Source organism: Panthera pardus, unplaced genomic scaffold (genome assembly GCF_024362965.1).
Source record: "Panthera pardus isolate Hobbes unplaced genomic scaffold, ASM2436296v1 HiC_scaffold_10, whole genome shotgun sequence".
Taxonomy (NCBI): Eukaryota; Metazoa; Chordata; class Mammalia; order Carnivora; family Felidae; genus Panthera; species Panthera pardus.
This window is the reverse complement of record NW_026526655.1, coordinates 9,068,201-9,081,091: the sequence shown is the minus strand read 5'-3', so window position 1 is coordinate 9,081,091 and position 12,891 is coordinate 9,068,201. Positions and strand designations below refer to the sequence as shown.

Here is a 12,891-nt window from a genome sequence, read left to right as displayed (position 1 = left end):
GGCGAATAATCTCCCCACTGTGTGCCCAGGTGATCCTCAAGTTGTGCTGTCTGTCCTGGTATTGTTTCCCTGCCTCCTTTCCAGGAGCAGGGCAGTCCTCTCAAGGCTCTATCCCAGCCGTGCCCAAAGACCTCTAAAACTCCCTGGAGTTCACTTCAAGCCCCATTGGTTGCAAGAACTCACTAAAATCAGCCCCTCTCATTTCCCCAGCCGACGGTTCTGAGGAAGTATTCTCCTTGTGCATATCTCTGTGTGCTCCTCTCTCACCTTTCTTTGCAACCAGGGCTTTCTCCCCTCCGCAGCATCCCACCATCCCTTTCTCCCCCAAACCATGTCTCCACACTTCCTACCTTCTTCACTGTGGCCTCTTCTCTCCCTCTACTTGTTCAGTTTGTTCTGTCAGCCCTCAGGCTGACTTCTTGGGTTTTCAGAATGATTTGTTATCTAGTTGTGTTCAAGGGACAAGATGAGCCTAGGGTTCTCCTACTATGTTACCATCTTAGCTCCTGCGCCAACGATCTCTGCTTTGAATTAGAACGTTTACACCATTCATACTGAAAATACTTCTTTATATATTTATTAATATCTACCATCTACATTATTGTTCTTTATTCATTACATTTGCTTTGTTTCTTGTTTTCTTCTTTTTCTACCTTGTCTGGTTTTAAGTTAGCATTTTATATGAGCCCATCGTATCTTTTCTATTAATATATCAGTCGTACTTGTTTTCTTTAATTTTTTTAATGTTTATCTTTTGAGGGACAGAGCATGAGTGTGGGGGGCGGGTGGCAGAGAGAGAGGGAGTCACAGAATCCGAAGCAAGCTCCAGGCTCTGAGCTGTCAGCACAGAGCCTGATGTGGGGCTCAAACTCACAAACTGCGAGATCATGACCTGAGCCGAAGTCGATGCTTAACCGACTGGGCCACCCGGGTGCTCCCTAAGTGCTTTTTTTTTAAGATTGGAAACAAGACAAGGTAGTCCATTCTCCCCACTTTTCTTCAACATTGTGTCTAAACTCCTAACCATTACAATAAGAAAGAAAAAGAAATAATTGTTGGGGGAAAAAAAGTGAAGGGGTTTTGCTTGATTCTTTATTTTCTATAAAATCCAAAAGAAATATGTAAATACATTATTAGAATACAAGAATTTAGCAGGCTTATAAATACGTGGTTAACATTTTTGAAAATTAGTTTATTCCCATACAATTATAACAAGCAATTTAAAAAGCAATACCATTTAAAGCAATGCCAGTTTTAAAAAAGCAATACCATTCTTAGTTAAGAGTAAATTTAATGAGAGACGTATATGACTTCTTTATGAAAACTATAAACATTTCTAGACAAAATTAAGGAAAACCAAATAAATGGAGAGCTATACAGTGTTAACAGATTGTAGTTCAATATCATTAAGATATCAGTTGTTACCAAATTTACCTATAGGTTCAAAGCAAACCCTATAAAAATCCAAAAGGCTTTTCTTGTAGAAATTGACAAAATGATTTTAAGAGCTATATAGAAAGCCAAAAGACCTAGAAAAGTCGAGACAATTTTTCCCTAATTGGCTTCAAGATTTTCTATAAGCTACACTGTGCAAGCCGATATGCTGTTGGCATAAGGATAGACAAATAGATCAGTGGTACAGAATAGGAAGTCCAGAAATAGACCCATGCCTACATTGTAAATTGCTCTGTGAATATTTTCACTAACTTGTGATAGGCAAAGATTTCGTAGTACCTTAAGGTTTTTACCACAGAAAAAAAGTGATGGGTTTGGCTTCATCAAAATTAAAAATTTCTCCTCATCAAAACACATGGTTAAGCAAATCACAGACTGGGAGAAAATGTTCATAATACATAAATCAAACAAAACAATTCTTTCCATAATATAAAACAAGCTGCTACACATCAGTAAGTAGTAAAAGATAACCCAACAATAGAAATAGGTCAAAGACTTGAACAGACACCTTACAAAACAAGATGCATAATTGCCAATGAACGTATGAAAGTGTGCTCAACATCATTAAAGTAATACAAATTAAAACTATCTAAGATACCACACCATACACATGAGAGTGGCTTAAATTAGGAAAACTATATCTAATAGGCTCTAAAAAACAGTTTGGCGGATTCTAAAATAGCTAAGCATATTCACACCATGCCCCACTCCTAGTTATTTACACAAGACAAACGAAAGCATCATGCCATAAAAAGATGCGGACAAGAACAGCAACTTTCTTCACACAAGTCTCAAACTGGAATCAATCTAAATAACCATCAACAGGAAAATGAATAAGCAGATTGTGGTAGGTCCACACAATGGAATACCTTCAACAACAGAAAGGAACAAACTTCTCTTCATCCAACAGCATGGGTTGTGAGCAAATGTCAGGCACAGAGCGTACATGATGTATGATTATTCCATGTACATGAAATCTGGTAACAGGCTAAATTCGCACATGGTGATAGAGAGGTCAGCAGTGTTTGCCTTTGAGAGGTCGCTTGGATCCAGGGGGTCAGCTTGTAGGTGGAGAGGTTAGACGTACGCTGTTCTATTTGCCATTTTTAAATTAACACGTAAATTTCCAGAACCATCCCTTGTGATCTCCACTGCCTCTTCAGGGCTCTTCAGGGCAAACTAGTTGTTGTTCTGACCTCTGGGAGCATCCTTCACCTACAACAGCAATGAGCACCCCTCTGCCCACTTTCGTCTACGGATTTTGATGGAAATCTCTCTTGTCCTCATTGCCCAGCGATTCTCCTTGCCAGTGTGAATCCAATTTCTTTATTATCATTTTAGCAGGGCTTTTAATAAAAGACAAGACACATGCTTCTTTTCAACCTGCAGTCTTTGAACTGAAACTTGTTTTTTCAGGGATGTTTCACAATCATGTGACATCATTATTCCCTGAGGAACGCTAAGTACTGGCAAGTGGCAATGATTCTCTTCTGGTTTGACAAAGAAAGCTTCTGAGTCTTCATGATACAAGATGTTGATTAAAACATTATTATCAGAGCAATAAAATGATCAACTAACAACTGGAATTACAGACTCCAGTTTAAAATTAATTTCACAGGAAACATCAGCGATTTCTGAAATTCAGGTGCCTGAAAAGATTCACTAGCACAGACAGATTTATATTAACACAAAGAAGGGCAGATGTCCCAGGAGAAATGTTTGATATTCTTGTGAAATTATCAATTTATACTGTGTCATATCATTATTAACCACATCTTATCCTTTATAAACTAGTTTTATAATATTAGCAGGATGGCATTTCTCTTAACAGCTATACATCAGAAAGGGGACAGCTTGTTTTTTCTTTCTGATACTATTTTTCTCTTAGTTGTTAATTAGGAAGTATTTTCAAGGTTAGATTTTTAGTCCATTGCTTTCTTTTTTTTCAAAACGGTTTTATTTGAGTGTGGTTTATTCCATTGCTTTTCATTCCTCTGTTCACTATATCTCAATTTTGTTTAAATTTAATTTTTTTAATTGCAAAAATATTTCAGATATGTGAAGATATCTTTACAATGGCTTTGATCCAGACAGACTAGAACAGATTTTCCAATCCTGCATTTAAGTCTTTCTTTTTTTTTTTTCCTTTTATTTCAGTCTTTCTTAACCCCCATGCTTTCTTCATAATATCTTTGCTTATTGCTTTAATTCCATGTGTTCTGTCTCTACTCAGGACCACTTAACTTATATACGTTAGTTTTTCACAGCTTATCCTTTATATATAAATCTTACAGCCACCACAAGCATCTTGGACATCTCGATGACCGTTTTCATATGGTATCCTTCCTTCCTAGGGTGTCTGCAGAAGACCAGAGCACCGATGACAGACTCATCTATGAAACTGTATTCAAACACTTCAAAAGACACAAGGTGGAGATTTCAAATGCAATAAAAAAGACATTTCCTTTCCTTGAATGCCTCCGTGACCGTGAACTCATCACCAATAAAATGTATGAAGTAAGTGACGTATGTTATGTCACGGTATGGTAAACTGGCCCCAAATCAAATTGTATTTTAATACCCCGGACGCAAACATCAAGCACAACTGGCCGACTGAGGAGTCTCCTATGAGTGGGAGGCCTTTCCAAGTACTGTTGTAAGTGTTTCCTATAAGGCAAAAAGTGAAAGGAGAATCAGTCATCACCAGAGGCAGCCCTGCTTCTCACTTAGGGACTGGAGCTCTGTGGTGCCCACTGGACTTGTGCTAAACAGCACTGCAAATGGGCTGGATCTGAACCAGGAGTTCTCCAGAGATGCGTAATGCCTTGTAGGAATGCATAGAATATAGCATAAACTAAGAATTAAAGGTAATTTTAATTAATTGCTGTGTAATGTAAATGAGTTAATTTAATAGAATAATAATAAACACATTTCAATGGACATCAGTTTGAGTCCTTAGATCTGAAAACATTAAAGCCTACAGGAAACTGGTGTCCTGTTAGGACCAAATGTGGGAATTGATGATTGTTATTCTTTCTCCAGCAGTTTTCAGCTATTAGGGTTCTTTTCCTTTTTTTCTTTTTCTCTTTTTTTTAATGGTACCTCTGGAGTCTTGGAATTTGGGTGAATTTTAGTAGTAGGCATTAATGGAGATACAGAGATGCAAGTCTTCCTTTTTTAATGTTTATTTATTGATTTTGAGAGAGTGAGAGAGCAAGCACACGTGGAGGAGGGGCAGAGAGAGAGGGCCAGAGAGAATCCCAAGCAGGCTTCTCACTGTCAGCACACAGCCTGACTAGGGGCTCGAGCTCATGAACCGTGAGATCATGACCTGAGCCAAAATCAAAAGTTGGACACTTAACTGACTGAGCCCCCCAGGTGCCCCAATGCAAGTCTTCTCTTTGCCCTATGAATATGCTTTCTCTATGGCCACGTTCACAAAAGGGGAGAACTGCCACCTGCTTTCCTTGAGTTCTTTAAGACCAAGTCAGTCCTGGGGAAAAGGCAAGGATTGTGCACGTAACAGGACAGCTGCTCATCATTCCTAAACATGTATTCCTAAAACATCTGGCCAGGTTCTTAAAGGGCTACATATTATTTAACTTTGAAACTGTTACTCTTCAAAGGTGCTCTCACATCTAATGTAAATGACGTGAGGAGATCAGTTTTACAAGTGAATATTTTTAAGGAGGAAGGAGTTACATACAAATATGTAGAAATTCTAAAACTTTATATGAGAAGGTACCTATGGAGGGAACCTGGAATACATTACCCATAAAATCACTTTCTGGGGGCTCTTCTGTAACTTGGAAGTCTGTATTTATATTTTCTCTATTCAATATTTTTTTAAGGATTGTCAAGATTCTTGTAGAAACCTGGTCCCTGTACAAAGAGTGGTGTATAACGTTCTAAATGAGCTGGAGAAGACATTTGACCTGCCACTTCTAGAAGCATTGTTCAGCGAGGTCAACATGCAAGAATACCCTGATTTAAATCACATTTATAACAGCTTCGAAAATGGTAATTAGGCTTATTATCTATCTTTTGATGTTTTATATTTTTTTCTTTTTTTTCTTTTTTTGGACAGGTGTATATTGAGCCACTACAGTTTGCTACATACAGTGCCGGGCAGTGAGGATATAGGAAAACACAAATCATGAGCCTTCTTAAAGCTTATGGTATAATGGCTATAGGAAACACCCATCTGGAGGTCTGCTTAACTAGGCCTTTAGACTCACAGGATAACCAGAGACAAATGGCATCAGATCGACTTAGAAGGACACATTACAGGAAATACAGCATCCCAACAGGCCAATTGTGGGACTCCTTGCAGTGGTCTACACTGCAGTCCACCAAGTTGACTACTACCCAACTCAACTGTCAGCTTAGCTGTGGATAAAGGACCCACCCTGGCTTAGCAGCACCATGCCCATGGGTATCAATATCTCATGTAACAGAGCTGTAGTTATAAGTTTCAGGGACCTCACAAGGGACAAGGAGAGTTAAAAAGAGTCACCACACTGAAGGAAGACCAGAGTGTGCTTTGTAGTCTCCAGATAATCCCTCCCAATCCACATGCACTTTGCAGTCATTTTTAACCCTAAACTAGGGCTAAACGAGGGCTTTTAAAAAAAAATTTTAATGCTTATTTTATTTTTGAGAGAGCTACACAGACTGCAAGTAGGGGAGGGGGAGAGAGAGAGGGAGACACAGAATCCAAAGCAGGCTCCAGGCTCTGAGCTGTCAGCACAGAGCCCGATATGGGGCTTGAACTCATGAACCGTGAGATCATGACCTGAGCAGAAATCAGATGCTTAACCGACTGAGCCACCCAGGTGCCCCTACACTAGGTTTTAAGTAGGCTGATGTTGGCCTAATAACACGGGAGAGAGGCCACCTTGATTAGGTTTCCAGAGTAACGAGCCAGAAAATTAACCCAAGGTTAAATTTACCCTTAAAGAAGGAGAATTGTTGTTGTTGTTTAATTTTTTTAATGTTTGTTTATTTTTGAGAGAGAGAGAGAGAGAGCAGAGGAGGGGTGAAGAGAGGGGAGACACAGAATCGGAAGCAGGCTCCAGGCTCTGAGCTGTCAGCACAGAGCCTGATGCAAGGCTTAAACTCACAAACCGTGATATCACGACCTGAGCCGAAGTTGGACTCTCAACTGACTGAGCTAACCAGGTGTCTTGGAGAATTGGTTTTATTAAGTCTTTCGGGGTGAAACAAACATTATTCAAATAATCACAAAAACAATGCTCTGCCACATGTTCTACAAAACTAAAGGTTTGATTCTCGATTTTTTTCCTGGGAAAGCATGATTTTTTAAAATGATTTTATTTTCATTTATTTTAAGGCCTGCAAGAATTAAGAGAATGCTTGTGTGTGTGTGTGTATGTGTAATTTTTTTACTTGCCTAGAAAACCTTTTGTTTCAACAGAGTTTAGTGTCAGTGGAGTTCTCCAAATAAGGGAGAGACACATCATAAGAAGAAGGCTCACATGTCCTGAGGAGGGCTGGCATTATGGGATCAGGCATGGAGTGTCCAAGGGTCCAGCCTGTCTTCAAAACAAAGACAAATTTGATGGGGCGCCTGGGTGACTCAGTCGGTTAAACGTCCGACTTCGGCTCAGGTCATGATCTCGCGGTCCGTGAGTTCGAGCCCCGCGTCGGGCTCTGTGCTGACAGCTCAGAGCCTGGAGCCTGTTTCAGATTCTGTGTCTCCCTCTCTCTGACCCTCCCCCATTCATGCTTTGTCTCTCTCTGTCTCAAAAATAAATAAACGTTAAAAAAAATTAAAAAACAAAAAACAAAAAACCAAAGACAAATTTGATTTGTCTCAGAGAGTGAGAAGCAGACTGTGGATCTGATTTGTGAGAGATAAGTTTGAAGAAGATTTTCTTCAAAGAAAGAAAAAGCTAAGAAATTAGAAGTTTATTAATAGGCAATAAAGAGATATCAACAGTTTTATAAGCAAGGAAAAAATTAAAAAGCATGTGCTTTGTTGACTTGTGTCAACAGTAACCTTATCTGAGAACAAAATTTCTACAGCAAGTCAGTACAGTTAGAAATGGAATAAAGGAAATTAAATACCTAATCAGAAATTTCAACTCAATATTACATTTGCAACCAGGATGCCCCTGGCCACGGGAACAAAGGGAATGGAGGTTACATGTCAACTGCCTACATCTTGGGGGCTCTGATCCTCTCCGTGGACTGCAGGGACCCCCCCCCCTTCCAGGTTCACTGTCCACATCACACATGTTAGTTTCCAGGGCTCCCCGAGCTGGGGTGACCCACACCTACACTCGCTGTTGCCCATCTGTCCCTTCGGAGGTGGCAGCTGTCACCTCCTAGACCCTGTTGTGCCCGGGAGCTGACGGTCAGGGACCCAAAGCCAAGATTCTGGGGGCTGTGGCCCGAGTGCGGCACCCTCTCCTGCGCCCCAATTCCCACCTTCATCTGGTGCTCAGAGGCCCCTGAGCCCCCATGGGACCCTCCACGCACAGGCCCCCTTCACCTTTCCCTTTGTTCTCTCGTATCTTCCACCTGGTTTTCCCAGGATCTGAGGCCACGTCCTGGGATGACGAAGCACCCGTGGCTCCCACTGTCCAGTGGAACTCACCCCCACTGGCGCTGCCCCAGGAGGAGCTCCCGTCATCAGCCCTGAGGCAACGGGTCCCCTCCTCCCTGGTGCCCCCTCCTCTCTGGACTCCCCACAGACAGCCCTCCCCACCAGGCTTCCTGGTTCATTTCCTTCCTCCCATGTGTGCTGGGTCACCTGCAGGCAGGGGCGCTGGGCTGGTGTCCCAGCCTCCGGAGCCCGGAGCCCACGGGGAAGGCGTCTGGGGTCGTCCTCCAGCGCTGCAGTCTGCTCAGTGCTCAGAGCTGCGGATTGTCCTTTGTTCCCGGGACCTGGGCCCCTGGGAGGTCTGTCTCGTTCCTCCTGGTGTCCCCCGCTTTGTGTCTTTGGGAAGCCCCCACCCTCCCTACCCCAACCCTCCTCTTGTCTAGCAGCATCTTTAAAGTAGCTGGGCTTTCTCTTTCATACCCAGGGATCTCTCTAGGAGCTTAGCTCATCTCCCAAGGAAATCCCTGTTTCTTCCTTTCAGTTTGAACAGTTCAGAAACACATTTCAGTCCTTTTACTTATTTTGATACATACATTTCCTGGCCATCCACAAATTCTTTTACAAGGCTAATAGCATCATGATGTTTTCCTTTATCCTTATATTGGAGGAGCTCCTTTCTGTGTGAGAAACATAGATTCTCTTGCTGGGAGTTCTCTTTTCTATCCCAGGGATGATGGGGGAATTTTACAAAGAGGATCAGAGACACTGAGCTTGGGGGATGGGAGTTGGTAACTGTGCAATATTGAGGTATTGTTCCTGGTCTCTGATGGGGATCCCTAATTGCCTCCTCTGTCTCCCTCTCTTCAGCAATCCAAGAAAAACTTAGTTACCAAGAAAGTGATGGAGAAGAGGCGGTGAACAATCCTAATATCCAACTGAGCCTTGAACAAGGTGATTGTAACCTGATAAATACCGATTCTCATCTGCAAAGAAGAAAAGGAGAAAGGGAACTCAGGCCCGAGTCCTGAGTGCATTTGGGGAATCAGGGAAGAAATGTTAAGGACCAAGGAGAAGGCAAGGAGCGGTATTCGTGTGAGCATCTAACCAGAGGCAAAATCCTGGAGGAGTAGCTATGACAAGAGACTATTGGCCCAATAACCAAGATGAAGGGACAGAAACCCAGTGTGTCAGTAAAACCAGATTTAAGCAGATTAACTACCAGGAAGTAATTGAGATTTAGAAAGGCCCCTATAGGAGAAGATCAGTGTAAAGCTGTGAAAGGCTAAGAACTGGGCCCATGGTCAATATTAAATGATGGCAGGTGGGACCAATTTCAATGTGGGGGATGTTGTTCAAGATGCTATTCAGAGAATGCCAGTCACAGAAAAGAGGAAGTGGTACAGAGGTGGAGGGGAGGATGTGGGCACTTTGAGGGAGAGAAGGAAGGGAAATGAAAACAGGGAAGAAAGGGTTAAAAGAATAGAAATAACCATGTTATTTTTTTTAAAGCTTGTTTATTCATTTTGAGAGAGAAAGTGCACGGGAAGAGGAGGGTGTGGGCAGAGAGAAGAAGAGAGAAAATCCCAAGCAGTCCCTGTGCTATCAGCACAAAGCCCAGCACAGGGCTCGATCTCACAAACAATGATCAGGATCTGAGCCAAAATCAAGAGTCAGACACAACTGACTGAGCCACCCAGGTGCCCCGAAATACCCATGTTACTAACACCTCACTGATTAAACATTTGCTCTGACCGTTGTAGGTTTGTAGCCTGACAGTGCTCAGGCTGCCACTGGAGGTTGGCCTTGCTTATGTGCTCATTTTGCAGACCCTGTGGGCAGTTAGCCTGGAATCAGATGAGCAAGGATGAACCCAGGCATTTTGAACCCAGAGTGTGTGTGTGTGTGTGTGTGTGTGTGTGTGTGTGTGTGTGTGTGTTGATGGAAGTAAAATTCACATAACATAGAATTAACCATTTTATTTTATTTTATTTAAATTTTTTCTTTTTAATGTTTATTTTTGACAGAGAGAGAGAGACAGAGCATGAGCAGGGGAGGGGCAGAGAGAGAGGGAGACATAGAATCGGAAGCAGGCTCCAGGCTCCGAGCGGTCAGCACAGAGCCCGACGCGAGGCTTGAACTCATGAACCTTGAGATCATGACCTGAGCCGAAGTCGGACACTCAACCGACTGAGCCACCCAGGCGCCCCGAGAATTAAGCATTTTAAAGTATACAGTTTAGTGATATTTAGTGCATTCAGAATGTTGTGCAGCTACTACGTTTATCTAGTTCCAACATATTTGGATCACCTTAGAAGGAAGCTCCGTGTCACTCCCCATGCCCCTCTTCCCGAGCCTCTGGCAACCACTAGTCCAGTTTCTGTCTCTTTGGATTTACCTCTTCCAGACATTTCATGTAAATGGAATCATACAAACATGGACTTTGTGTCTGGCTTCTTTCACTCAGTGTGATGTTTTCAAGGTTCATCCATGTTGTAGCATGAATCAGTCCTTCATTCCTTTTTATTAGTGGTTAGTATTCCCTTGTATGGCTATATAACATTTTGCTTATCCATTCCTCGGTCAGTGATGGTTGTTTCTACCTTTTGGCTGTGACAGAGTCTGCATTAATAACCCTGTACTGCCATTCCAGTAATCTAATGAAAAAGACAGAAACATGAGACAAAAATTGGGAAATATATGCAGAGAAAGATACAGAAAAAAAAATACCAAAAATGGTAGAATCAGACCCAGAATCCTCATGAACAGGCCAACGAGATAGACTGAACAGATGTGAAAAGGGAGGGTGTGGAGGGAGAGGAGGTAGGGACAAAGCCCCAGAACTTTGTAAGAACCCAGGTAAGTCTGCTGGTCAGGGCAGCTTTGGAAGCAAAGGTGGCATCACTGAGCCACGGGAGTCAGGATCAACCATCTCCAGTTACTTAAGTACCTCGTGTAGGACACGCAGTGAGATGGCTTGAACGAGGCCCTCGTAGCCTGGGATGCGGGCAACCCTCTTCCTCCACTCTGCCAACTGGGGTCTGACTACAAGAGTTGTGTGGGATTTGCCAAGCCCACATGGCCTCTGTATTGATACCTGGAGGGGATCTTCACCTCCCACTTTATAAAAAAGGGGATTAGGGAAGAACAGCACAGACCATACTTCAGTTTCTGAAAGAAACTTTCAATTTCTTCCCCTTAGGAACTGGTGAAAACTCATATCGAAGCCTGACCTGGTCATGCCCACAGTCCTCATCTTACAACGGTCTGTTCCTGTTGACTGTATTCTGTGATCCCTTGCTGTTCTCGTTCCATTCTGGAATGTGCTAGAAGGGTGGGGGCTGCTTCTTTGTATCGCTGATTACCCAGAATGTCCATCTTTCCTTCTGCAATTTCTCCAAGGAAGTCCTGGGGTGTTTGCCCTGGAATTCATTCCTTACCTTCCGCTGCTCTGCTCTGCCCTCTATCTCTGGACACTGTCCCCTGTGGACTTACTTGCCAGCTCCTTTTGTTGCTGGCTTCCTGTTGAGTTCCCGACATGGGGCACTAACAAGAGATTGGAGAGTAGGAACAAGGGAGAAGTCGGATCTGTCCATAATTCTGGCAACGGCTGCATCTCGCCCATGATACCACTTCCCACCAAGCAGGCCAGCCAGGGGCCAGCTTCCATCCACCCATTGATCCTGGCCTCTGGGCTCACCCTCCGGCCCTCCCACAGCTTACTGTTAAATATTCTTCCGGTTCCTGCATTCTTTTATTTGGACTTCTTAGCTGTTCCTTCAACTGCATAACCACCCCCCTGGATTAAATTCCCTCTGCTGTAAAAGCTAGAGCGATTTGTACTTTCCTGTTGGGCCCTGATTGATATAGAGGAGAATAAAACATCTATGAATCAAAACATGGTTTAGGTACAACCCCATCTGAAAATGGACTCTCGGAGAACCTCTGTGAAACAGAACAGATAAATGCAAACAGAAAAGATACAACGAGTGACAAAAATGATGCACTAGAAAGCCAAGAAGCAAATAAAGAGTGTGCCCAAGAGTCTGAGCCAGCAGGTAAGACTGATTGCCTGGGTTTGCATGAGCATAGAGAGGCCAAGGAGTCCTTGCTGGTGGTAGAGAATGGAGTCTTGCACAACCCAAGGAAATATCTATTAACAAAGAAGGGGAAACTCATGCAGACACAGAGGGGGCAGTAGTGGAGGCTAATATATTGATGGGAGAGACCTGGAGGAAGAAAAGTTAGGAAGGACTAACAAAGAGACAAAGGATGAAATTCTGCAGTACCTAATCGGGGAAGAGAGACAGAAAGAAAAGTCCAAAGAAGTCAGGGAGAGATTGGGCACAGAATCACTGAAGCACAGACACTTTCATGAGGTGAAGGTGGCAATATATGCAGACAAGCTATAGTAGAAACATGAGAAGAAAAGAGAAGTCAGGTGAGATGCAAAATGGAAATGGGCAGAATAAGGTCCCTCTGTCAGGCCTCAGCTGTGGTCTATTTTATCCTCAGAGTCCTGTGAACAAGCACCTATCCACGTGAATAATGGAGACACAAGAGAAGAGACACCCAGCACATTGCCCTGTGATGAAGAAAGTAATTGTTACTTTTCCTACCAATATTCTAATTCTATCCTTGTTTTTCCATGAGAAAAAAAGCTTTCCTCTTCTCTCTTTCTACCAACCACCTCTCTGGCCCTATCCAAGACCCACAGCCTTGTGCACAGCCTCTGACTACTTTTAAGTAAGCAAGCAGGAAACAGAGCTCAGGTCTTTAATGGAGGGGGTGTCCCTGAAGAGAGGATGTGAGGAGAGAAAATATGAAAAAGCGAACCATGGAACACTGGTGGCAAAGTACATGAACTACAT

At 42.9% G+C, this 12,891-nt stretch overlaps 1 protein-coding gene across 6 annotated transcripts in view; it reads left to right on the top strand.

Moving 5' to 3' along the window:
* The window catches only part of SP100 (SP100 nuclear antigen), a 99,964-nt gene that overhangs the window by 37,031 nt on the left and 50,042 nt on the right, over positions 1-12,891 (top strand). For all 6 annotated transcript variants that reach the window (XM_053903887.1, XM_053903889.1, XM_053903885.1 and 3 more), the window contains exons 2-7: positions 3,810-3,972; positions 5,307-5,475; positions 8,891-8,974; positions 11,223-11,285; positions 11,929-12,078; positions 12,536-12,619. In XM_053903887.1, coding sequence (XP_053759862.1) covers positions 3,810-3,972; positions 5,307-5,475; positions 8,891-8,974; positions 11,223-11,285; positions 11,929-12,078; positions 12,536-12,619 — 713 coding nt within the window. The remainder of the gene's footprint in view (positions 1-3,809; positions 3,973-5,306; positions 5,476-8,890; positions 8,975-11,222; positions 11,286-11,928; positions 12,079-12,535; positions 12,620-12,891) is intronic.